Below are 25748 nucleotides of genomic sequence, written 5' to 3' on the forward strand. Positions count from 1 at the left end.
GTAGCTATAAAAGGAGAACAGATGAGGAGACAGACAGGCAGACTGAAAAACATTAACTGAGGTCCCAAGGGACCAGGACAACAGCCTACCCTCTGGCTTCGTAGTGTGACACCTGCAGATTTGAAGTCAGGAAACTTGATGCCAGCAGTCTCAGGAACAGCCTGAAAGAGATGGAAACAGGATGTGTTGATGGAGGAAACACAAGATTTCATATAGACTATTTGAAGGGGAAACATTGTTTCCCATGACAGAGAAGCACCTGCTATGGCCACATGTCAGAGATGAGGCAAGAGGAAAATCCCAAGCAAAGGGATTCAGTGGGAAAATCCCAAGGAATTTACTGAGAAAAAAGTACTCCAAGGTATCTTTGGAAAGCTCAAGCATTTTCATTGGGTTGGCTTAAATGCACTGCTCTACACAGATCTCAAACACATCCACACAAGCATGAACCCTAAATGCTACTCTTTATACTAACTCATGCATATTTGCACAATATTATCCTTATCTAACTCAGGCCTATGTCACTGATCAAAACAGCTCAGGACTTCCCCGAATCTTGCCTTTTGACTGAAAGTCCTCGAAGGAATGAGCTGAGAAACCTCTGATCTATACAGACATGAGTCTTGCATCCCACTAATGAGGGGATGTGAGGACTGCACCTCTCCAGGGAGGCCTGCTGTTCATACACCTTTTGCCATTTGTCCACTCATTAGACAGTTTTCTTTCTTCCCCACTAAACATTTATGCACAGCAGTACAAGGTAGCAAACTTCTAATGCTGCTGCTGCTAGACAGTAGAGCATTTAGTTGCATTTCAACAAAATGGAGAAAAACATAAACCAAATTCCTTTAAAATCTGTGCTGCTGAGCAAAGCACAAGGTGAACAAACTTCTAAATGATTAAAGCAGTGGGTCTGCAGAGGCCTGTGCACTGAATGGTGTGGGGTCCTCTGAATGGGTCAGCTATACTCCTGATTCAATCTAAGAACAGCTACAGCCTCGGCAAAACATATGTTCAATCACACTTTTCCAAAAGGAAGAGTCACCTCAAATCTCCCAATTTCTTTGGAAACAGTGCTTGCCTTGCTGCTCCCACATTTCTCTGTAGAGAGGCTCTTTGTTCATTTCAGACAGCACTGAGACAACCAGGGCTGCCCCAAGATCACAAGAGATGCTGAAGGACAGTGACTCAATTCCTCAAGTTCTCTGTCAATGATTCTCATGTCTCTATCAGCTATCTCTGTGTCTTGGTCTTGAGGTGACACTTTGCCAACTGCTCTGCATGGCCAGGCATTAAGGATCTTTTTCAGTTATCTGTGGTCAGTCCAGTAAACAGAAGCTTCAGGAAGAGCCTTTAGACACGACCAAGGTGGAAAAAGTATTCTGTAACTAGAGGCAGGGTTCATAAATTTGTAAGGATCACTTTGATCTTTGGTAGGATTGCAGCCTCCCTGCTTGGATTATTAGACGCAAAGGCAGCTGCAATCAAAAAACAATCCTCTCTGCTTCCTCTGGATGAAGGCTGGCTTTCAGACTGCCCGAACTCTGCCCCCCAGCCTGTTGCTGAACACCCCGACACAAGCAGTGAGGGTAAATCGGCATTGTTGGCTTAGCCAAGACTCCTCTGACTGCACTCAGTGCATAAGCAATTAAATGGGTTCTTCTGCCTTGCGTGCCTGTACATGCTGTAAATGCTTCAACCTCAATTGACTCTTTGGTAAATGATTTTCCTTTGTTGAAATGATGCTGATGCAGCTCCCGATTCAAATTCTTAGTTAAAATGCAATTTTTTTCCTAACATTTCCCAGCTATAGTTGGTAATTGACTCCTAATGGACTCTGTCATGGTTGAAATGATGCTAGTGCAACAACAGAAACTGCTTCTCTGCCCACCCTGGCGTTCCTATCCACTATATGCCTGCAGACAGGCACCAGCCAGCATTTAGGGCTGGACTCCCTCACCTTGTGATCCTCAGCATCTTTCCAGCCCCATTCTCCACCACCACCCTTTCTTCATTACCACCACCAACAAACTGCTTTCTTCAGAGGGGTATACACCAGCCATGGTTGAGTTTTACCATAGCAACCCTCAAAGGAATTCAATGTACAAGGTGCCCAGTGATATTATATTAATTACACTTAGGGGCAGGAGGGAACCAAAAAAATGCTTTGAGGAAGTGGTGTCCATTAGGCACCCTTCATCAAACAATAACTGTCTAGTATTCTCTGCTTCCCTCCCTGCTATGCACAGACCCTTTTGGAGGACAATGACATGAGGAATTCCCATGGACTCATTGGAAATCTGTGAGTTTTTTTAACAGCCCTTTTTTACTGAATGGCTGAATTTGTTCAGTCCATGCTGTCTTCTTTCCAGAAAAGGAAGCTGAGGTAACATCCGCTGTGAATTAAAACCTATATTCTGGGCTCCTTAGACTTTAGCTCAGCTCAAGGAGAAATAAGAAGCAATAGCTACCAGAATACAAGAGTCCCAAAGAAGGGCTGCTCTGATCACAGCTGAGGATCAGGAGAGGGGAATATACTGAGCTTGAGAGACACTGCGGAGACCCAGAGGAGGGAAAGGAAAGAGAAACATGGACTAGAAAAAGAAGGCAGGTGAAAGACAATGGGTTGATGGGACAACCCTTCACAGCAGTACCAGGAATACACTTGAGAGAAGCAAGGGAGACAGATATTTCTCCCTGCCATGAGGCATGAATGGCTGGCAATATTTCATCCCATTTTTCAGAGACGGAAGGGGAAACAGGATTTAAACCAGCATTTTTCAAATGGGAAAGAGAGTGCACACCAGAGGACTCTGACAATGGCTGCTTTAGACCAATCTGCCTTCAAAAGACATAACAAAAAAAGCATCTGACAGAAGGCAGCCAGCAGCTACTCCCCCTAAAAGAGCTGAGGGCTTGATCCCAGTAGGGTTGCTGAAGGAAAACGTTGCCCAGCCAAAGCATAAGCAGGGAAAAGGGGAAAAAAAAGGACAAAAATAAAAAAAAAGGAGAAATGTTTACAGGCTTTTCTGTCTCCTTCTTCTGTGGCAGCTTCTTCTTAGGAGCCTTGCGCTCGGCGCGCCTCTGCTCAGTGGTGGTGTCAGCAGCTGTGATGAGTTTCTGCAGGTCTTGAGTTCTCTTCTCCCTCTCTTTCTTCCTGGTTTCGATTTTGCGGAGCTCCTGGATGAGGTATTCTTCTTCTGCCACCTGCAGACCAGAGCACGTAAAGGCAATCAGAGCAGTAGAAGAGGCCCAGCAAGGTAAGGGGGCCATCTACCGATAACAGCTCGGCTCTGGGCTAGCCTGGGAATTACCAAATCCCCTGCCTAATGTCTTGGATTTGCAGAGCACATCATGCTCCACAGCCTCCCCCTGCATCCATGGTCAGGTCAGGCTACAGACTGGCAGGTACTGTATCACAATATCCAGGATGTACACTTCAGCAGCATCCATAAATGATTAATCTCATCTCCAGACAGAAAGACCAAGAGCACAGATAGAAGGGTAAAAACGCTCAAATACTCTGTAATTGCAAATGGAGTGTTGTGAAAAGCTGGCTCCCTTTCCCAGATCTAGCCTGTAGAACCTAGAGAAGCTATGCCTAATATCAGCACACCTGCCAACATGGCAAGGACAAGCAGAGCTGTCACATATACAAAGTTCTCATTAGGACAGACCTACTAACAGAAAGAGATGCTCTCCCCCAGCCTTTGAGGAACATAGTTCCTTAACCTCTAATGGGACCATTACATGCCTTCAACAAACAGGATAACTAAACATGTAGATTCACAGTCTCTGATGCTTTCTGGTAAGATTTTTACTCTCAACAGAAGTAATCCTCCTCCCATGGGACTCAGGGATTCAAAAGGACATTGATCTGCAAACTTAATTCTATTCAGAGAACTAATACAGTGTTACAGAGAAGGTGTTGGCAGTTACCAGAGACCATAACCCTCTCCCCTGTATAGTCAGATTTCCCAGTTATTGTCTTTTTGCATCCCATCAAATTACACAAACCCAACAACAAAGTTGCTCCTTTCTTGTCTATTCTTTCCCTCATTATTTCATCTACCTACTGATTCAACTTAACATAAATTTTCTTGAGCAGTGATGCTCTCCTTCCCAAGTTACCTGCTCTGGTGTCCTATTGTACAGCCTTTCCAGTTGTTCTTTCCTTCGCCTCTCATGGCCAGCATCAAAGACTGGGATTTTCAGGTCTGTACCAGGAGCTGCACGAATATTAGCCAGCTTGGCACAGATGTGATAGTATCGTTCCTTCAGGTCCTCCACTGACCTTTTCTGTGGAAGACATCACAGGAGGACAATATTATGGAAGAACCAAGCAAAACCTTGTGCAGTAGCCAGCTGAGGACCCCTGGCTGAAGGACATCAGGTAGGGTAAAGATAGTGCCTGGAAGGAAGACCAGCAGGTAGCCTGGCCAGTCCCAGTGGAACAACCACATGGAAGGGGGAGTTTCTCAGTCCTCTGAACTGCTCCAGACAATGGCCATTCAAGCCATAACCAAGAAGATACAGCTGCCACAACACTTTGCCCATTGATACATGGAATCTAAGCTGTGTTCCCTCACTCCAAGCACCAAAGGTGTTTGGGCTGCTCAGCTGGGCAAACTCGTTATTTGACTTTGCTATGGCTCCCCACATGAGCATTTCAGAGGGCACCAAAAAGTTCCAGCATTTGAAGCTGTTCTGTAGGAGTCACATAATTCCCCACTGTCACCAGGAGACATGGAACCAGCAACTACAGGAGATTTGTGACCATGCTGCATCTTCAGACCACTGATGGTCCCTGATTCACAGCAGAGATGATAGAAACTGCACCAGACCAGGAGTAGCACCAAGGAAATATCACGATCCCTGGGGACCACTAGCAGAACCTTCTCCTAGGACCTAGCCTGTAATCTAGGACACCTATCCTGCTCAGCTAAACAATCTCCAGAGCTGCCTCACCTTTGAGGAACAATGAGTTATTCTCCTGGCAGGGCAAACCTCCTAACTTTCTAATAAAACACAACAGGGAATGAGCACAAGTCACAGTGGATTTAATTACAAACAAAGCAAGCAGCAATGCCCTGTGCTGGAAATTCAATATTCCCTGCTGCCAATAATTCATTATTTCTCCCTAATTAAGTTGATATAAAGGGTAATTTGGTCTTTGCAGTGCAGCAAGCCCTGCACGTGCCATCACAGCAGGTTGCTAGCAGCACCTTGGCCCCTGGGACTCACCTTGAACTGCTGGTGATCGTAGCGGTCATGAATCACCACGAAGCGCAGATCAAAACGCCGAGCCAGGTCAAAGAGGTGGTCTGTCTCAGCTTTGGTCCACGCATCATCATGGAGATACATCTGGTATTCCTGCTCTGAGTAGACAGGTACCTGCACTGCCTATGCAGAGAAAAGAAAAACATGGTAGCTCTCCTGCAGCTCTTCTCACTGCCAGCTGGAAAGGGCCGAGATACTTGAGCCAAGAACAAGAGGAGGGCACTGACCGGAGAGGGCTGCCAGGACCCCGAGCAATGGGTCCTGGTAGAAAACATGACAAGCAGGCAGAGGACTTGATAAGGAGCAATGTGTGATCTCAGGGCCACAAACAACATTCTGGGAAGCCTATCAGGAACTCCTGCCTGGGAGGCTGAAACCTATTTCAGGTGGCTGACACAGGCAGAGGTCAGCAACCCACATGCTGACTATAGATTTCAAACTTACCAGGCTAACATGACAGTGAACCAAAGGTTCAGCCGGCCTCTCTGCATTCCTCCTATAGAGCAGCACCAACACCTTGACATAAACTGCTTTGACAGCCAACTCTACTTGGTCTGGAACATGCTTACTTATACAAGAAGAACAGGAAAGGCAAGGAGCAGTAGTCCTTAGCCTTTAGAACACCTTCTGCTTTGATACACAACCCATTTCTTTCATGTTTGGTGCAGACAGCACCATGAAGATCTGAAATGATTTGAAATGAAAAGAAAGGCACTGGAATAGATTGCCCAGGGAGGTTGTGAATGCTCCATCCCTGGCAGTGTTCAAGGCCAGGTTGGACGAAGCCTTACGTGGCATGCTTTAGTGTGAGGTGTCCCTGCCCATGGCAGGGGGGTTGGAACTGGATGATCTTAAGATCTTTTCCAACCCTAACTGTTCTATGATTCTAAAGGCTGGGTACTGTACAACTGAGGGCCATAAACTTGGCAAACAACTTTGTCCTTCCTTTCCTCATCCACCCTTTCTCCAGCAGAGCCACAGGGCCAAAAGACAGTTCAGCTTCACGAGTGTCCCAGGTGTCTAAAAGGCCAAACCCACACCACTGTCCCAACCCTGGAACTGCTTTGAGAGGACTCTATCCAGAACACAAGAGTCACGAGTACTAAAGCAGCAATAAAGATACTTACTGTATTAGGGGAAGTTCTAGCACATGGTAAAGCAAAAGTACCACTAAGCCTGTGCTTTCCTCCCTTTCACCCTCCCACCACTCCTGCAGAGGAACTGTGCTCAGCCTGAGGAGGTCCTGCTTCCACCAGAAAACATTGTGTGCATGTGAGCAGCACACTTGTCAGTAACACTATGGCCCGAGTCCTACACCAGAAAAGTCCTCCTCATGAACTCCATACAGCTCAGAGAAGAATTTCTGAGCCTCTAATAACAACCTCTGTAGGTCTACTGCCTTTCTTCCATCACTTAGACACAGAAGCTTAGATGTGAAGCGTATCTCTTGGGGAGGCACTGCACCTCAACCTTCCAGTACCACTTCCACCAGCAGAAAAGCCTGACTAAACACCAGGAGGACGTCCAATGTACACCATGAAAAAAAAGAATTATTTTCTAGAGTAGCATTCACACATGAAAAGAGCTATCAGGGCCTTCTGCAGTGGATGTAAGGGAAGGTGGCAGGTGCCCGATCAGAGGAGAGAATGGGACAAAAGCAAACACTTCCAAAACACTTCCTCAGCCCCAGTCACGAGAACTGAGAATGTGGGAGCTCATGAGATGGAAAGTTTGAGCCAAACATGAGATGACTGTAAGTTCAAATGCAATGTAGCTATGAAAATGCAAGTATGACCCCCAGAAAGGAATTTCCAGCAGAAGCTGGCAAGGTTTCACTTGCACAAGACCTTGGTAGGAATGCCAACCACAAATTTACTGACCCCTTTTTGGAAAAGATGAACTGAAATGAGAACAAGTACCCATTTCAGGGCAACAAGGATGAGTAATGGGGTGGGGAGCTTGTCTTCCCACAGCAGACTGGAAGAGAAAGGAGCGTGGCAAAGGAAACCTGAAAGAGAATCTGACTGCAGGCTTCAAGTATGCTAGAGGGAATGAAAGGAATACTCACAGGAAGAAAAAAAAAAAAACAACTGAATCAAGGACAAAGAAATTGGTTTGCAAGGAAAGGCCAATTTAACATGGAAAATTTAACCTAGAAATAAGAAACGGAACAGAGACAGTCTGGAACAGCTTCCCAAGGAAGCACAGGGGCAAGAAAATCCAAGTGCTTTTCAAAAGTAACTTGATCAGTTTATGCAAGGGAATGGATGATGCTGGACCTGAAAGAGCCAAGAAGAAGATTCAATGGCTCAGAAAACCCCTCTCACTCCTATATTTCACACTATAAACTCAAACAATGATGGGCATTAGATTAGCTGAAACTGCTTGGGAAAAATCCTGGAGACATGAGGCATGAGAAAGCATCAGCACAATGCCTTGCAGTGCTGAAAAGACAAACTGAATAGTAAAAATTATCAGGGAAACAAAGAGAAACACAGCCACTGTACAAACTTTCAAAAGAAAGGGTATTTGAGAACAGGGTGAGACAGGGCACAGAAGGGCAGATGTATGTCATATTACAGAGAAAAGAGTGCACAGCAAGGACAATTTATTAAATCATGTAACAGAAGATCTCAGAGGCACCAAATGAAACCTCAAGGCAGCAGTTTAAAATTAACAGAAGCAGTACCTCTGCACACCATGCAAAGTTAACCTGAAGAATTCGTTACCATGGGGTATTCAAAGAGCAGCTTTCTGCCCAGAACTTAGCAAGAATTATTAAACACAAATTCCAAGTTAAGAAATTCTTAAACCAATGACCACCAGAAGCTAGGAAAAAATGCTCTGTATTTTCTCATCCTCTTTCTCTAAGCCTTTACTAATGGTAGACAGAAACAGAATATCAGCTGAGAGAGACCTTTGCTCTGGCACCAATGAAGCTGCTTTTATATTCCTATTTCACACCCTGGATCAAGGCTTAGTGTGCTCTGCGAAACCTAAGTTTACGTTTTGGATCTCACAATGAACAGGAGGGATTTGGTTTGGAGACTAGAAGCACAGAGAAAAGGCAAAGGAACTGAGCTTGATGGACCAGTAGGACAGACTACATGGGAAAATGGCTTATGCCAATGGGAGTAAGAAATTTGGGCAGAAGTATCAAGTATGTGAGCAGGAACCCACAGAAGAGTTTAGAAAAGTAAATAAAATTCCTCTGGCATAGCAAATATCTGCAAAACTTCTCATCAGTGCCCTCTACCCTCTTAACCACAGATCCACAAGGGTAACAACTTACTCCTAATATTATGCGATTGGGCACATGCAGATGGCAGAGGTCTGTACCACTAATCTACAGGCTGCAGCCTTGCTGAAGGCTCTTCTGTCTGTCAGTTCACAGTACATGATAAAGGAAACAAGAATCATATAATTACAACCCATGTGTGGCTCCCTCTGATAAACTCAGTTGAACTCAGCCAAAAGCAGTTACAGCAGTAGAGTCTTAGAGACAATTACACCCCCAAAGTTTCCCTCAGAAAGCCAGGCAGGTGCCGTGACTGAGTCATGCTTCAGACTTCTACCACAGACACCCTAGAGAAGAGATATGACATGAGGCTCTTACCAACATCCCAGCAAGAGGAAAAGCATTGGTCAGAGCTTAAGCCTTCTAACACACAAGGTTAATCAACCACTTAACTCTGCAGGAAGCCAGGCTTTGACAGAACTGATGCTCTGTGGGTTACAAACTTTAAATGTTGCATATGCAAGTAGAGCTTTTGTGGAAATCATGTTAGCACACACTTTTTTTTTCCCCCTTCAGATTTGCATCATGAAGGGAATTAAATTATGTTATGAAGGCACCCTAACTCTGCTCCTTCATAACTTTGGAGGCCCTGACTTTGAAGTATAAATCTTGATGTAGTTTTCTTTGTGCATACACATGAAAGCCCCAGCCACTCAAAGCAGATACATCTGGGACAAAAGACAGCAGGAGATTACAACAACACATTGTGACAATTTAATGTAAGACGCAAAGAACAAGGTACTGCACCACACTGATACCACGGGAGCAATTTCAGAGGGAACACAAGGTAATTCAGTATCTGTGCTGGAATATGGCCAAGAGGCTGCAAGCCAGCTATTTTGCCACAAAGCTCTAGCGATTTTTTTCACACTGGGCAAAATAACAAGACTTATGACTTTAATGTCTGTCTCAGAATAGAGCATCTTTTACCACCCAGAGCCTGTAATCAGGGGAAGGATGTCGGTTAGGAACGGAATTAAATGGCAGAGTGCCTCCTTACCAAATCAATAACAAGATTTGGTAAGCAGTACCTGCAACATGGGAGACTCTAGGAAGCTTTGACCACATACTGATCCCACATAGCTTGAATGATTTGGAGACATCATAGTCTGTGATCACGTGGCTGTAAGGCCATTCTGCAATTTAAAATGCAATTGCCAAATGTAACTCAGCCTCCACTTGTTGAAAGGACCAACTTCCTGTCTGGATGCTCAAGATGCCGTATTTTCCAGCTGCTATTTATATGCTTTTGCTCAAAAGTGCTCCCACTTACTTTATTGAACCTGGCAAAAGGGTAGTCCTTTCCTTCCTCTGCTGCTCTCCTCCAGTGGTAGAACATGGCTCCATCTTTTCTTGCTGGGTTGGTGAAAGGCATCCACTTCCAAGGCCGGACTTTCTTGGATCCCAGTTTTGCTTTGACTGTTCGATAACCCTGAGTTGTATCACTTGGCAGCAGTGGAGGTGCATCCCTGTGGTGGAGAAAAGCACTGGGTGACAAAAGCAAGCAGCAGCCCATGACAAACCCAAAGAGATTTTAGACTCAGTGGGATCTGCCACCAAAATGTTTAGGGTGGGAAAACCTGAGTTTAAGCTTTATTCAGGTTCTGCACCTCCCAGACTGCAATGCTTCCAGCATGAGAGGACAGAATATACTGCCTGAATGGATTTGGACAGAGCCATCAAACTATGCAAGAGACCTCTAAGGCAAGGGTTCAATCATACAAGCTAAATACAGGCTGCAGTGGAACTCTTTCTGCAGAAATAAAAGCAGATGCTATTCCCAGTTGCAAATAAAAGAGAATTAGACACAGAAGGGTAAGAATACTGCCTTGTCTGCTCGAAACTATTTTGCCTTCACCCAGTTTATCTCCTAAAGAGAGCAAAACCCTCGGAAGATAGAAGACATGCACTGCTCATAATTAAGAAACAAGGGCACAAGCACGGGCCAAGCACAAAGCTGAATCAATGTGGGAAGCAAAACTGCCTATGGTTTCAACAGGATGCTGCCCTGCTTCCAAAAGCCCAGGCTACACCACAACCTACCCAGTTGACCATAAGCTCTTACTTTTTGTCAGAGTAGAGGAGTGCATAAACTTCTCTGTGCATTCCTTCCGGCCTCTTAAACGTCAATGTCTCTGAAGATTTCTTGGATTTTTTCTGAAACAAAAGAATTGTATTTTAGATTCAGAAGCAGCAATCCCTGAGGGAACATTAAACTACGTAACCTGGTACCCTGTGATGGTTTTCATTTTTATGTGGTTTTAGACACCTTGAATTTCTTCCTGGTAGAAGACACTGACAGTGAAAACATGGCCATTTTCAGTGACAGCACTCACCAGTACTCAGACGCTGCTGACAACACACACTTAATTTCCAAGTGGAACACCTGGCTGTAGTTTTCAGTGGCTGGTACACTGAGCTTTTTTCTACTAGGTAAGCACTATCCTCACATGAAGTTATTAATGCATTGTCGTGGTTTAACCCCAGCTGGCAAATAAGTACCACGCAGCCACTCACTCACTCCCACACACACAGTGGGATGGGGAGAAGAATCAAGAAAAAAGTAAAACCCGTGGGTAGAAATAAGAACAGTTTAATAACTAAAGTATAATAGAATACTAGTAACAATAATGAAAAGGGGGATATGAGAAAGAGAGAGGAAGAGAGAGAGAGTAAAAAAACTAAAGCCAAAACCAGTGACGCACAATACAATTTCTCACCACCTGCTGACTGATGTCCAGCCCATTCACGAGCAGGGAACAGCTCCTTCTGGCCAACTCCCCCCAATTTCTGTACTGAGCATGACATTCTAGAGTATGGAATACCCCTCTGGCTAGTTTGGGTCAGGTGTCCTGTCTCTGCTCCCTCCCAGCTCCTTGTGCCCCTCCTCACTGGGAAGCATGAGAAACTGAAAAGTCCTTGACTTAGGGTAAGAATTACATAGTAACTAAAACATTGGCCTATTATCAACATTATTCTCAAACTAAAGCCAAAATACAGCTACTAGGAAGAAATGCATTCAACTAAGTGATTTTCTGCCTTTTACAGAAGAGAGTAAGAAATGTCTTCCCACATTCTTTTAGTTTTTTGGTCACTTTGTTCTGCAGCAACTTCAGTTTTACCAGTTGAGACCAAACCCTTGCAGTAGCCCCATGTCAAAACTACCGGTATCACCTACAAAAGTGAACCCTCATCCCCACCTCTACACTCCCATTTATACAGCAAATAACTATATCCATTTTTATATAATTCCTAGTATGAAGAAACTCAGTGGAGAAAACTCAATCTGGCCCCTAAAACCTTGTCAGAACTAATGGTTTCTAAGACATAGTCCACCTGATATCACATATACAAGTTTATAAAGTAACCGGCTTTAGATTCAGGTAGATACAGTAACAGTCACGTTAACAACGTACACCTGATATACACGGATGAATTTAGTAAGTAGTCCAGAGCATCTGGTCTAACTGTATCATCTTTGCAACCACTAGCCACATCACTACTTTTAAGTACCTGTTTATCACATCACTACCAACTTTTAAATCAGAATACCTTCTAATAGTAAAACTCTATCATAAATTGTATTAAATCCATACATTTACCTTTATTAGGCAAATTCAAAATCCCATTAAAAAATAATAACCTATCAGGTTGGACTACAACCACTTTCCATAAAACACCACGAAAGACATTTACTGTATTGGCACCTTTTCACTCCTAATCAAACACCTTTCTCCCAGCATGTCCATCACTGCCTAGGAGCGATGTAAGGCCAACAGAGGCAGTTACACATGGGTCACCACACATCCTGTTTGAACACAGGCTTCTGGAATTCCCCCAAAGTTCCCAGATTTATTAGAAGTTAATAACAGCAGGCCAGAGATCAGCTCAGACAGCTCTTTTAGGAGTTGAGAACAAATTACATGGTCCTGCTGATTTAAATGTTTTTATGCCCAGTAATTTTTATTTTAACATTCTCAGGCACTAATGGACTGGGAAGTACTTCATGGTTCTCTTGTGATTTAAAGACATCAGTCTGTTTCTTTTCTAATTGAGTACAGATCTATTTCCTGAGCAAGTGCTACACTGTTACAAGTAATTTTGCTCTCTTCACACAATAACGGCTTATACCTTTGGTTTGATTTAGTTTCTGTGCTGAAATTCAGAACGTTTCACCCACAGCCGCAAGCAGCCTCCTGCACTCCTCCAGAAGCCTCTCACTGCACCTCTCCTTGCACTCTCTTTCCATTACAGTAAATATGGGGAGAAGTCCCTCTTACTCTCTGCCCCAAAAGAGAGGCAGCCATCAGTACTCCTCCAGCTCTCTGCTCGCTAACAAACAAACACATCTAAATCAAAGAACTTACAACTCTGAACCCTCACTGGCACAACATCACTGGCTGAATCCAGCCACACACTGGACGAAGTATTCACCAACTCAGCTGATAACTGGTGATTTTAACATTTCAGCCTCTAAATTACTGAAACTCATCAGTTTTCCATTACAGCAATTATACTGTGCCCTAGTCCCAGCAAGGGACTCATGAAATCACTGTGTTTCTCTTCAGAGACAAACGCTTCAGCAGAGACAAAGACAGTCAGGAAGTACTTTCAGGGATGGAGTGGTTGCGCATGTTTAGTTTTGGTTTGGGCTTTTTCACAAACAAATACAAATCACACCATCTCTGTACCAGAGTTCCTGGGGATTTCATCTCCCCCAACTCGTTTCCAAGCACCTCCACATCTCATAACTACTCATTAATTCACAACTTGCAAGCCGAGACTTTGTCCAAATTTCAAATATAGAAGGCAACAACATAACGTGACATATCACACAGAACACAGCATGTGAAGTCGTATATCCTTAACAAAGGTTACTAACTTGCACACATTCCCACAGGCAACATGTCCCAGTTCTCCCAAACCCCAGCCACACACCTTCCCTGCAGAAGTACTGCTTCCATGGTTTGAAGACATCTACATTCAATCGAATCAGACAAGTTTTTTTCCTTCTAAAACGGGACTGTGTTATATTATTTCCATCTGCTTGTGGGCTAAATAGTAAACACACTTCTCACTCCACAAAATAGGGATTTTCAAGACAGCTGCAAATGCCCTAGGGCCAGGACCAGCTCACCAGGACACCACTTACACAGCTCCAGCTTAAATACCGCCCCAAATGCCACAGTGCAGTTTAACTAAGAACACCAGGAACTGGGCCCCCCAGGCATTTCCAGATATTCCTAGGAAGCCTGGAATTAAACAGGCTATGGTAGGAACATGCTTTATTCCATCTTTTTTCCAATATCTGCCCCAGACTCCACATGCACGGTCAGTCAGTGCCAAGAAAACAAGCAGCAGCCCCTTAGGGCCTCGCAGTTCACCTTATCTGAGTTGATGATATCCTTTTTGTTGATGGTGCCTGTGTTCTCCGACTCCACACCACCCAGCTCCAGGATGTCCCGCACATCTGCACCCGTCGCCATCTCTCCTGCTGCTCAGTGGCCTTCTCTGCCGCCGTCCTGTCCGTTCCCTCCGGCTCTGGGGAGGGTAAACCAGGGCACCAGGGTTAACGCGCACCTCTCATGAGGACTGTCCCATACAAGCACAAACATGCTTATGTGTATACATATAACACACAGCATACACATACATATATATATGTATATACATACATACAACATGCTGCCCAGAGAAGCTGTGGATGCCCCATCCCTGGCAGCATTCAAGGCCAGGTTAGATGGGGCTTAGAGCAACCCAGTCTAGTGGAAAACATCCCTGTCCATGGGAGGGGTTGGAAACTAGATCATCTTTATAAAAGTTCCCTTCCAACCCAAACCATTCTATGATTCTATGATCATATAAGTTGGAAAAGACCTTTAAAACTACCAAGCCTAAGTGCTATCCCAGCACTGCCAAATCCACCACTAACCTATGTCACTAAGGACCTCATCTACGGGGTTTTTGAACGTTTTCAAGGATCGTGATTCCATCACTTTCCTAGAAATCCTGATATATACACATATATATACATATATACACACATATATACACATACACGCACATATACACATATACGCACGCATATATACATATATACACACACATGTATATCCACATACACACACACCCCCCTCAGCCGCCTCCCCATCCCCCGCCAGGCCCAACAACGGGGCCTTGTACCCGGCCGGTCCCGGGGAGCAGACGGGCGGCGCCCGCGGCCCGGAGCGCAGCGGTGGGGCCCCGGTAAGCCCACAGACGGACGTACGGGACGAGGCTGGGCCGCAGGGCCGCCGCAGCCACGAGCAAACCCGCTCCCGCGCTCACCCACCGGCGCCGGATCCGCAGCCACCGGGACGGTGCGACCGGCACAGCGGCCCGTGCAGCACCGCTTCCGCTCCCGCCAAGCGGTGCCGGAAGTGCCCGGAGCCCTTTGGGCGCCCCACCGTGGAGCTGGAGGAGCAGGGAGTGAGGGAAGGGTTGCGGGTTCGCGCCCCGCTCCCGGCGGATCGCGGCCGCCCCGGGGCTGGAGCAGTCCCCCCGCCGGCCCGGCGGCAGCGCCCGGACCTGCTCGGGACCGATCCATGTCCTTCCCCGGTCGGGACGGGAAGGTCGGCGCAGGCGGGACTCGCTCCCGGGCCAGGAGGTGGCAGCACAGCCGTGCGCGGCCCGGCCCCGACCGGCGTCTGGGAGCTGGGGCCGGGGCCGCTCCCCACCTCAGCACGACCCTCTTGCGGGAGCTGAGGCCTGCGGGACGTGCGGGGCCTCCGGGGAGCTGTCCCCAGGTGTCCGCTCCCCGGGGCTGTGGTGGTGGTGACTGGGCTCTGCCTTGGGCGGGCACAACGGGGCTGTGGGGCAGGGCAGGGGCAAGAAAACCATCCCAAAGGGCTCCAGAGCTGCGGCACTTACCTGAGGCTGTGGCAGCTAGGAGCAAAAGTTTTACTAATATGATTCAATAGGACTATCCCGTTTCCTCTTCCCTGTGGGAGGGAAGAGAGGGGGGAATGAGGAAGGAACAGTAAAGTGGGGCCTGGAGGGACTTGGAGAAATCCCATTGAACTGCAGCAGGCACAGGATTGCCTGGCACAAGTTTGTCCAAAGCAAAAGGTTTCAGCATGGGGCACAGAGATCTACTGCCAGCCGCCTCGGATAGCCTGGGAGAGGGGTGGCCCTGGGGGACCTCCTCTGTATGGTGGCCCATACTGTGTGCTGGGGTGATCCCATCACACAGCCCCCCAGAGCCAGCCAGGCTGTGCTGGAGTTGCTGCCATTCCCATCCCACTGGTGATGCCTTCCCACAGGGACTATCACATCACATCTGTACCAGCGCAAGCCAGTGTCATTGTGCCCCAACAGGAACACAAGAGTGTCATCTGTTGTCCCCAGGAATCATCTGATTCCTTTTCTGTCCTCTTCCATGATGCCAGGGATGGCTTTAAGAATCGTGATCCTTCCATTAGGACAAAGCTTACCCAGGGTTTCTCCTGTCCTGTCCATTTGCTTTCAGCTCTGCCTTGTTCACCCAGGCCCTCCCCCCATCAGTACATATGCCCATTCCTAATGGTTTCCAGCATCTTTCTTTCCTCTCTTTCCATTGCTGGCTTGGAGGTGGACTACAGTGTGGGTCTGCAGAGGGAAGCAGGATAGGGTTTTCCCAGGCTGCCTCCCTTCACCTTTGCAGTCTCACCTCTGCCTGGAACACCCAGCACTGCTGCTGCAGGGAGAGTTCTGTAAGACCAGGGAACAAGGACCTCCCATTTGCCCCTTGCTGGCAGGTCGTTCACAGTCCATTCATGTCTTTAAACAGCACTTGTAGGAAACACAATGAGTCCCAGAACAAAACCCAGAAATGAGTGGTCATCAGTGTCCTTAGGGTTTGATTGTATCTCCCACTTCTAGGCCTGACCTGCTCAAACCCAGCTTCAACCCCAATCCCAGCAAGACTCAGCCCATGCTCTGCAGGGTGATCAGCTCACTCTTATTCAATAAATGAAGTCCACAGCACATGAGCTGCTTTCCGCAGGGTACCAGCTTTTTAACCTCATAAAAGGTGGAGATGGTGGGCAGCTGGGTTGTGTTATCCACAGCCCACCTACCCCACAGCTCTGTGAGTATGGGTGTCACTTCAGGGCTGTGTCCTACCAGGAGCTGTGTGGACCTACAAGTGAAACACATGAGCTGTGTGCTTCTGCTAACCTGATGAGCAGTGCAGCAATTAACACTGCCTTCAAAGGGACACGGAGATGTTGTTTCTGGGCAGCAGTGGCTGTTTGCACAGCTTTCAAGGAGCAAAGGGGCACAGCTGGAGGCTCTGGTCAGAGAGTCCTGCATGGAGGCACATGCCAGAGCACTGGGGTCCTGCCTTGACATTGCACAGGGAGAACCCAGGGAATGCAGCAGGTCAGGGAAAGCCAGCAATGCTGGGAAGCCCAGTCCTTTGCATCCCAGGTAAGGGGACAGCAACAGCCAGCAATGTTGTCCTACAACCCATCACTCACCTCCTGCCGCCTTGCAGGCACAGGGTACCAAACCTGGGTGATCCCACTGTTGCTCAGCAGCTCGGGGAGAGATGTCCCTCGCATCCAGCCATGGCAGGACAGCAGTGCTGGCCCCTTTCACCCCAGGGAAGGATGCACCTCATGCCCTTTGCCCATGTCACAGCTGCCAGGCATAGCCAAAGGTGGCCCCAGGCCAGAGGTGTGCATGCCTCCAGCCCAGGGCTCTAGGTGTGAGTGTCTCCCAGCCTGGCACCAGCGGAGGAGGACAAGTGCAAATACTGCGGCCAGTGGGGTGGGAGGAGGTTATCTGGGGCCCAGCAGTGGAAAAACTCTCGGTGTGTGACTAAGGCACAATAGCAGCAGGTGTGGGTCCAGGCAGGGCGAGCGAGCTGGGGAGTTATCGCTTCCCCGTGGGTTCAGGTGCCTGAAGCCAAATGTTTCCTAAAGGTGCGGTGACAGCCACAGCCCCGTTATCACGGCGCCTGGCCCACCCCAAGCAGCAGAGGCAGGCTGCTGGACCTTGCCTTCATGGAGGGATCAGACAGTTACCACTGCCCCATCAGGAATGGGGACACCAGTCCTTGGAGCATCCTTCAGCAGGGACACCTTAGCCATAGAGAGCCAAGATCCCACCTTGTGGTGAAGAAAGGTCTGTGTCCAGCCCTCCAAGCACCCCCAAAACATCCCTCCCACTCTGGAGCACCCAGGCCACATCCCACTTTCAGCACCATGTTGTCCCTATGGACCACAGTAACCCGAGGATAAAGCCCTGGACAAGAAACCCACCCAGACCCACACCCCCCCTTCTGCCCACATCTCTGCAGCCCTGGACCACCACTGTTGGACCTGTTGGCTGTAGCATGGGGGATCCCCACAAGCTGTGCCATCCCCAGTGGACAGAAACCCACCCAACCTACTCCTTCACCCTCTTCCAGCTATGAAACCCCCAGGGGCCCTGCTCCTGCTGGCAGATGACTGCATGGTGCCAGGTCATGCTGCGGCCATGACTCACCTCACTGCTGGGAGGTGTTTCTCCATAGCTCGCTGTGCCGGTTCAGCTGCACCCCAAAACCATGGGGCTGCACCTTAAGGTTTGCAGGGGGTATTAGAGACCTCTGCATCACCCACCACCATGCCCCATGCCTCCCATGGTCAACCAAGGAGGTGACCAAGGGGAGAAAGGAAGGTGAGATATGGCCCAGCAAAGGGCTTCCAGCTGACCATGGGCAAACGTACCACAGGCAGGGGTTACACCCCAGCCCTCCCTTCCTCCATGCTGCTGATGGTGTTTTTTTGCTGTCCTTGTCACTTTGCAGGGCAGGTTTTGCTGGGGACAGGACTGGGCTCTCTCCTCCAGCAGGGAGCACGCCTTGGCCCAGGCAATTGGAAGAGGGTGTTTTTTATTAACAACAAATTAACCATAATTGCCTTTTCCACTACAGCTGCTCCTCCTCCCCCGGGTGAGGTTCCCAGCCATGCCAATCCATGCGACCGCCATGCTCCATCGTGTGCCCGAAGGAGTGCCCTGCCCCAGGCCTGGGGAAGTGAACATGGAGCAGCTCTGCCTGGAGAAGGAACCTTCCCCTGCGCTCACCTCCATGTAAGGTAGCGGCAGCAGAGCCGGACCTCGCTCCCGCCCTGGTGCAGCAATGATGAAAGGCAAGGAAGAACTGGTTTGTGCTCTGATCTCAGAGCCGAACCTCAAAACAGCCACGGACCGTCACTCCGGCTCCCAGGATGCTTAGGGAGGACAGGACAGCAGAGCCAGCCTTTCCAGTGGGACAGGATGGTTGGAGAAATTCATCGTTCCCCTGGAAATAAAAATAATAATCATAATAAAAGCACAAAGCCAGAGATTACTTATACGCACACAAACACGCAGGCACGCACTCTCCCCATCTGGCTTTGCCAGCCTGACTCATCGCTAATTCAAACAGCCCACACCTTTCCCTCTCCCTCCATGTGACGTTTTGAACAAGTCTCTGGGGAAGAAGCAGCAGTTTTGCTTCAGCCACCCCCCCACCATCAGATCCTTGCCCTTAAGTACCGGTGGTCCCAGGACTGAGAAACCCATCACAGGTCACTGGTGTCCCAGCATGGTCACCCCACATAGGCACCTCACAGAAAGTGGGGCACTCAGTGGGTGGAGGCAGCTGTGGAAAGGACAAGTGATTGAGCATGGTGGATCCGTGACACCTGTCCTGTGGTCCCATGTCCAGGCCTGCAAGGTAGTCACAATGTCCCAAGACACTGCCACCCTGCCTAGAGCCACCTAGTTTTGTACCTGCTTGGGGCAGACCCCACGGCTGGATGCTGGCCCAGGGACACTGAGCCCAATCCCAAAACACTCGAGGGGACATCAGCCCCATTCTACTGCTCCCAGTTCAACTCTCCACAGCTGCAGGCAGGAAAACAGGGAAGGATTGGGATCAGCCCAGCCCGCGTTGGCAGCACAGCTACATCCCATTTCCGCTTGCGGGGCAAGGAGCCCCAGGGCATCCCCCAGCCCTGGCCAGCCACTGGGGGTTGCAGCGAGCACGGGAGGAGGAAGCCACCAACACCCTAGGCCAGGGCACTGCACAGCCCTCACGGCACGCTCCCTGCACTGCCAGCACGGTGTCAGGTCCGGACAAGCCCCTGGCTTCAGAAGGATGCGTGCATCACGGGTAATCAGCTGTGGGAGGGAGGGATGGAGCCAGACCTGCTTGCTGAGCTCGGGACCTGCCAGCACTCTTATGCTGAGTCACCACCTATGAACGCAGGGAAACCTCAGCACCTGAATCCCATCGAGCTACTGGGACACCCCAGGAGGGCAGCAGGGACAAAACCAGGCAGCCACCAACAACCTCCGGGTTGTGACCACAAGGCTTGTGCCACAGAGCTTCTGCTGCGGGGGACAGCGGGACAGGAGTGCTTGGGAAGACAACAGGAGCAGCAAGGCTCCCAGCAGAGTTTCGGCTACCGTTCCCTTCGGGAATGACTCACCGCAGGACCAGTCACGCCATCCCGGTGCCGCAATTGCCCCATCTGCAGATTAGGGAAACTGAGGCACAGGGAAGTGGGGTGACTCAAGAGCTGTTGCACAGGAGATGCTGCTCAGATGCCGAGGCTTGGGCGTTCCCCATCGATCCTCCGCAGCTAACTTAAGCAGAAATGAACATCAATGTAAATATTTACTGACAAGCAAGCCCAGCCTCACCCTCTCGTCTTAGAAGAAAGCTTTAAAGTAAACTCTCCCGGCTCTTTCATGTTTACATCTTGTTTATTTATTATACAGCAGATCACAATATTTCAACAGTTTGCATATAAAGAAAAGTAACATTTCAGAGTGCAAGAGACCTAACGTGCCCAAGCAAAGAAATGTTAATTAACAATATACACAGACGGGAACAGTGCACTTCCCAAAGCCGAGACTCATCTGGGTTCCCAGCTGGAAGAAAAAAATATATTAAAAAACCAGAAACATTATATATTACTGCTTTGTTTAATTTACAACTTGCTTTGCAGAAGCTGCACATAAAAAGACTCATTTTCTTTTGAGTTTTCTCTTTGGTTTTCTTCTATGAAAGTTTCAAGTATAGCATAGACCTGGGCATTCATAGCTGGACTCATTGTCCTTTACACACTAAGTTTAAAAAAGCAGCATGGGGAAGGCAGCTGCAGCAGTACCTGGTGTCATCCTGAGGGGAAGAACAAGACAAATGGAAGCAAACAAGAGCCCCAAAAAAGCCATTTTAGGCTCATGGGAATGGCCAGGACCAGACTGCCCGGCAGGGTCCCAGGCTGGCAACAGGAGCATCCCCACTCCCTGTACAAGGTGATGCTGCACTGCCAACCCCTGCAAACCTTTATAGCCATGAGTCAGTCAGGTGCCATCCTCACCCCATCCGTGCTGGGCTTTTGGGTCAGGAGGTTTGTTCTGATGGCCACAACCGAGAAGACCAGCAACCCACTTCCCAGCACTGCAACCTGCACACCCAGTGGGCACAGGTCTCTGGCCAAAACCAGGCCAGAGTCAGCCACCCCAGTGCCTGGAGCCGGGGGTGTCAGGATTTAAGGGGAGAAAGTTAAGCTGATGCCAAATACAAGCCAGGAACTCTGGAAACAGATCCCTGCTGCACCAGCCCCCCCACTCCACCCCCCCAACTCACCAGATACCTGGCTGAGAAGGGTGGGATCCTCCAGGCACTGGGAGCTGAGTGGTGATAGGGCAGGGACTGGAAACATTCCTTGCAGCTTTACTCCCCATTTACACCCCAAAGCAGCCATTCCCCACCATGCAGCTGGGCCCAGTTCTCACAGAAGGGGCAGGAGGAGAAAACTAGTTATCAACTATAAGCAGAGACGGCCAGGCTGCTCCCCAGTGCCATCCCCTGCCTGACGCTATTTACACCGTGAGCTGGCTCTGGGGACAGAATCCGGACACAGCTCCCGCTCACATGTGCCGCTTCATGTGGAGAGCGAGGTGGTCGGAGCGGGAGAAAGCCCGCTCGCAGAGGTGGCACTGGAAGGGCCGGTGCCCTGTGTGCTTGCGGTAGTGGCGGGTCAGCTCATCGGAGCGGGCAAACTTCCAGCCGCAGCCTTCCCAGGTGCAGTGGTAGGGCTTCTCGCCTGCGGAGAACGGGCATCAGTGGGCTTGGAGGTCTTCATCCTCCCTATGCTTTCACCCCTGTGCTACTCTGCCCAGCACCCACTCCTTTCAAGGGGAACCCTGACCCCCACCCTTAGTAGAGGGGAGCACTGTGATGTACTCACCCCTGTCTGCTCCACCTTTTTTTTGTCCCCCATCTTCCTGCCCTTCCCCCATGTGCTCCACTGCCCACGTGCCCCGCATGAGATCCATCCTTTGGGGACCCTTGCCCCATTGCAGGGCCCCTCCACGTGCCCCCACCCCACCACAAACTATGAGTGCTCCCCTGCTTGTTCATGCTGTGGGGATACACCATGTGCTCTATCCCAACTTTGCCACAGGGGTCTCACTATACAACCCCATTCTCCCCTACTCTATTCACCCCCATCTAGGGTGGGGGGCTTCTCCTTGTGGCCCCAGGCCCTGCTTCTTCAGGTTCCACTGAGCCCCAAGGCCAGCAAGTGGGGGTGCCACATGGGTCCCCCACCATGGGGGTCCTTCTGAGCACCCTAAGCGAGTGCAAGTGGACACTACCACTTGCACCCTGTCTTACACACAGGACCCTCCCATAAATCCCTGTGCCGGCTACAGGGGGGTCTCTCCGAGTGTCCCCACTACGGAGTCCTACCATGCACCCCAAACTGATGAGGGGTCAATGAGCACCCCTCAGCACCCCGAGGAATGACAGCTCTCACCATGTATCCCGGTCCTCTCACCTGGGACCCTTTGCGCAACTCCCAAGCGTGACCGCCCCCCCCGACATGCCCTTACCTGTGTGGGTCCGCATGTGCGCCTTGAGGTGGGAGCTCTTAGTGTAGGTCTTGCCGCAGCCCGGGTATTCACAGTTGTGCGTGGCCGTTCGCTTGCGGGCCCACGAGCGGCGGCCGCGCTTGGGCTTGCAGTCCTCGGGGGGAGCCCCGGCCGGGAAGTACTCCAGCACCGGGGAGTTGGGCGGCGTGACCAGCAGCCCGGGTAGCCCTGCCGGACCCGGCCCCGGCCCCTTCAAGGGCTCCCTGAAAACACTGAAGTGTCCATGAAACTGCGGCGGCGGCTGGGGGGCGAAGTGGGGCGCGTAGCGATGCGGGGCCACGGCGTAGTGAGGCGGCAGGTCGGCCAGGAGGTGCGGGTCGGCGCCGGGCAGCGGCTCCTCAGGGGGCCCCAGGCGGCTATGAGCGAAGCCTGGGTAAGGCAGCGGCGGCCCCGACACCGGTCCCGGCCCGGGACCTGGTGCTACGCGTGGCTTATGCTCGCCTCCGCCCGGCCCCAGGTACTCGGCGGCGGGCATCCCTAGCATGCAGGCGCGCTCTTCTGGCTGCTCTTTCTTGATGCGGGGCCCGAAGGGCTGAGCGGGGTCCAGGGGCAGCGGACGGGCCAGGGCTGGGTGCAGAGGCGGGTGGTGATGTGCGGAGTGGTGAGGGTGATGGGGGCCTCCGGGCACCCGCAGCTCCGTGTACTCTCTCCGTTGCAGATCGCAGTGGCCGGGCAGATCCGGGGTGAGCAGCTCAGCCACGTAGCTGTGGCCCTGGCCCTCGGGATAAGGCGCCGGGAATTTGCCCGGCGTGGGGTAGGCGCCGTCGCTGTCGTAGGTGGTGCCGCAGCTCTCAGGGGTCTCGGGCAGGGGGTAGTTGGGGCCGGGCGGCCCTTGCCCGCCACTGCTTGTGTGCGCCAGGATGAAATCCAAATCCACGAACTTGCCCAAGTCGTCCTCCTCCCGCTTGACGGCGGCGGTGCCGTCCTGCTGCAGCATCCTCTGTGGGGAAGAGGGGTGTCAGGACCGGCGAGACGACAGCGACCGCCGTTCGGACCCTGCGATCCGCGCCTCCCGCTCGGGGCGGTGGCTCCCCCCAGCCCGTCCGACGGGTCGGCACCGCTCCGGCTGCGCCACCCCCGGGACGCCCTCCAACGGTGAGAGAGGACTTCCCCTACCAGCCAGGCTGCACCCCATCATGGGACGCTCTGCTCCATGCCCCGTACCCCCCCACCGCCCCATCCTCACTACCAAGTGCTTACATGGAGCATATCAGCGGGCCGCTCCTCCAGGGGCAACAAGTTGGCGAAAGTAGAGATTGAGGGCAAAGTGCTCTCATCCACGGCCGCCGCCATGGCTGGCCCAGCGCGGGGGACCAGAACGGGGCCGGGCGAGGGGAGCGCGGTGCACGAAGCCCGGCACCGCTCCGCTCCCCGCGGCGGCGGTAGCGCTGCTCTGCGCCACCCCGCGCCCCTAAGCTGTTAACAGCATGACTGCGCACCCATTGGCCAGGCCTGCATTGATATTCACCGCCGACGCTTTCTATTGGCTCCGCTGATATCCAAGCCACGCCCCCCCTCTCGGGGCTGCCCCAGCGGGCGGGGGTCGGCGGCTGCCCCTGCCCCAACGGTGTTCTGCCGCCCGCATAGCCCCGCGGTCCTGCCGGGGCAACGTGGCTGGGGCTCCCTCGCACTGCTCCACGCTGCTACCGTGGGGTGCGCAGTTGGGTCCACCCGTGCCATGCCCAACAGTTGGAGTAAGGGGCAGGGGTGCTGGTGTGGATCGCAAAGCCCAGGGTCTCTGCTGCGCGTCCCCATTCCGTAGTGGGGTCAGCGGTTCCCTGACATTGTGCCGCACGCTGCGAGCGGGAAGAGGGGTTGTAGATCGCAGAGCCGGCTGTTCCCGGGACGCTGCCCCGCTTGGGGCAGGGCCACTGGCTGTGGCGTATGTCAGTGTGTGTGGATTCGAGTGGGAACATGCCGGGGAGGGCTGGTGCGGGGCTACAACCGGGCACAGCGCTCGCCATAAGGGATCAAACCCGTCAGCGTGCAAAGGTGCTGTCGGGAATCACGCTGACGGGTACCCAGGGCAGCGTGGCTGAGCTCGGTGCCCCCACACCACTTACTTCATGTAACAGCGTCCGTGAGGCCGCGTCCCCCCATGCCTGTGCTGTCGGTGAGGCAATCAGCAGCACAGAGCACACTGGCGCCCATCTGGCCGTAAGCAGGGTGCGTGTGTGAGCAGAGATAACTGCCCAGCGGACCCTGCCGGGGACTGGCACCTTGCCTGAGTCGGCTCATCTCGCCCCGCAGCCCCTGCAGGACGTTTGTCTGCTCTGCCTGGGGATTGGCACCATGGCTAAGCCTTGGCTGTCCTGCCATGGAGGCACGGACTGGCCGTCAGACCCTGCCCATCCCGTGAAGCCCCTGGGACAGTGCTGTCCACCCAAGGGCTTCCCACAGTGGAGGATGCAAGGAGAGCAGGATGTCACACCTCATAGGAAACATTTATAGGTGCCCTACTCCATGCCGGCCTGTCAAGACATGGAATGGAGACCCAGGGTGCTGTGCAGGCCTCCCGGGGTCTCTCTTGCCACCCTGTCTAGCTCAGAGCAAGACCTTCTCCACTTGGCCCCCATCCAGCCGGTACCAGGAATGGCCCTGCTACTGCTGCGTTTGTCAAGAAGCAATGGCCCTTATCTCCTGGAGCCCGTCTCCTTGCTTTCTGGGGCTTTCCATCCCTAGATACCTTTCTAAGAACTGGGGCTGCTGCCTGTGCTATTCAGAAGTGAGGAGTCGGTTCAAAAAAAAACCAAATATAAACACCAGAGGTGAGGTGCGCGCACATGCACACACCACTGCTGGAGCCAAAGCTACTCTACCAGTTGCTTTCATCACCGCGCTTTAATTATAAGGGTGGAGCATTGCAATAAATTATTTCAGTAATCCAGTGGAACAACAACGATTCAAGTCTTCCCCCGTTTACCAAGAATCTCTGCCCTGGTTTCCAGAGCACACTCTGGGTCGCTGCCTGGGCCCCGTGTGCCTGGCTGCTGGTGGGGGAGCGTGTTCATTAATGCCATCCAGTGGGTCAAAACTCCATGGGCTGCACAGTACTTCCTTGGAAAAAGTCACCTCCAAAGTGGGAATGAAGCACGAGGGCATCACTCAAAATCCCTTTTAGCCTGGCCCCAAGAGTAGCTTATTTAAGTCACTGGTTAATCCCATTATTTGTTTCTTGGCCAAATAATGGTTAATCAGAAGGCAGTTCCTGGTCCAAACTTTTATAGATAAG

At 51.0% G+C, this 25748-nt stretch overlaps 2 protein-coding genes across 5 annotated transcripts in view; both read right to left on the bottom strand.

The window, feature by feature from the left end:
- DMAP1 (DNA methyltransferase 1 associated protein 1) overlaps nucleotides 1-14962 on the bottom strand; it is a 30683-nt gene extending 15721 nt beyond the window's left edge. The window contains exons 1-8 of one of the 4 annotated variants that reach the window (XM_005151077.3): nucleotides 14910-14962; nucleotides 13963-14119; nucleotides 10644-10735; nucleotides 9852-10047; nucleotides 5245-5403; nucleotides 4132-4299; nucleotides 3022-3207; nucleotides 90-161 (exon numbers count right to left, since the gene is read on the bottom strand). In XM_005151077.3, coding sequence (XP_005151134.2) covers nucleotides 90-161; nucleotides 3022-3207; nucleotides 4132-4299; nucleotides 5245-5403; nucleotides 9852-10047; nucleotides 10644-10735; nucleotides 13963-14064 — 975 coding nt within the window. In that variant the 5' untranslated portion in view covers nucleotides 14065-14119; nucleotides 14910-14962. Of the gene's footprint in view, nucleotides 1-89; nucleotides 162-3021; nucleotides 3208-4131; nucleotides 4300-5244; nucleotides 5404-9851; nucleotides 10048-10643; nucleotides 10736-13962; nucleotides 14120-14846 lie in introns of those variants that run through there. The other 3 variants (XM_031050875.2, XM_031050876.2, XM_034064263.1) reach the window with 3 other exon arrangements.
- A 5357-nt stretch (nucleotides 14963-20319) lies between these two features.
- KLF17 (KLF transcription factor 17) lies at nucleotides 20320-23932 on the bottom strand. The gene is made up of 3 exons (XM_034064279.1): nucleotides 23717-23932; nucleotides 22478-23456; nucleotides 20320-21687 (listed from the first exon to the last, which is right to left on the bottom strand). Exons 1-3 carry the CDS (start codon nucleotides 23807-23809, stop codon nucleotides 21512-21514), a joined length of 1248 nt encoding a protein of 415 aa, XP_033920170.1. The 5' UTR covers nucleotides 23810-23932; the 3' UTR covers nucleotides 20320-21511.
- Nucleotides 23933-25748: the final 1816 nt, after the last annotated feature.

Source organism: Melopsittacus undulatus, chromosome 6, assembly GCF_012275295.1.
Source record: "Melopsittacus undulatus isolate bMelUnd1 chromosome 6, bMelUnd1.mat.Z, whole genome shotgun sequence".
Taxonomy (NCBI): domain Eukaryota; kingdom Metazoa; phylum Chordata; class Aves; order Psittaciformes; family Psittaculidae; genus Melopsittacus; species Melopsittacus undulatus.

Coding starts and splice junctions, on each gene's coding strand:
- KLF17 (XM_034064279.1), bottom strand. CDS start 23,809: ATGGCGGCGGCCGTGGATGAGAGCACTTTGCCCTCAATCTCTACTTTC. Junction 23,457..23,716: donor GGCCCGCTGATATGCTCCAT/GTAAGCACTTGG, acceptor TCTTCCCCACAG/AGGATGCTGCAGCAGGACGG. Junction 21,688..22,477: donor GCACATGCGGACCCACACAG/GTAAGGGCATGT, acceptor CGTTCTCCGCAG/GCGAGAAGCCCTACCACTGC.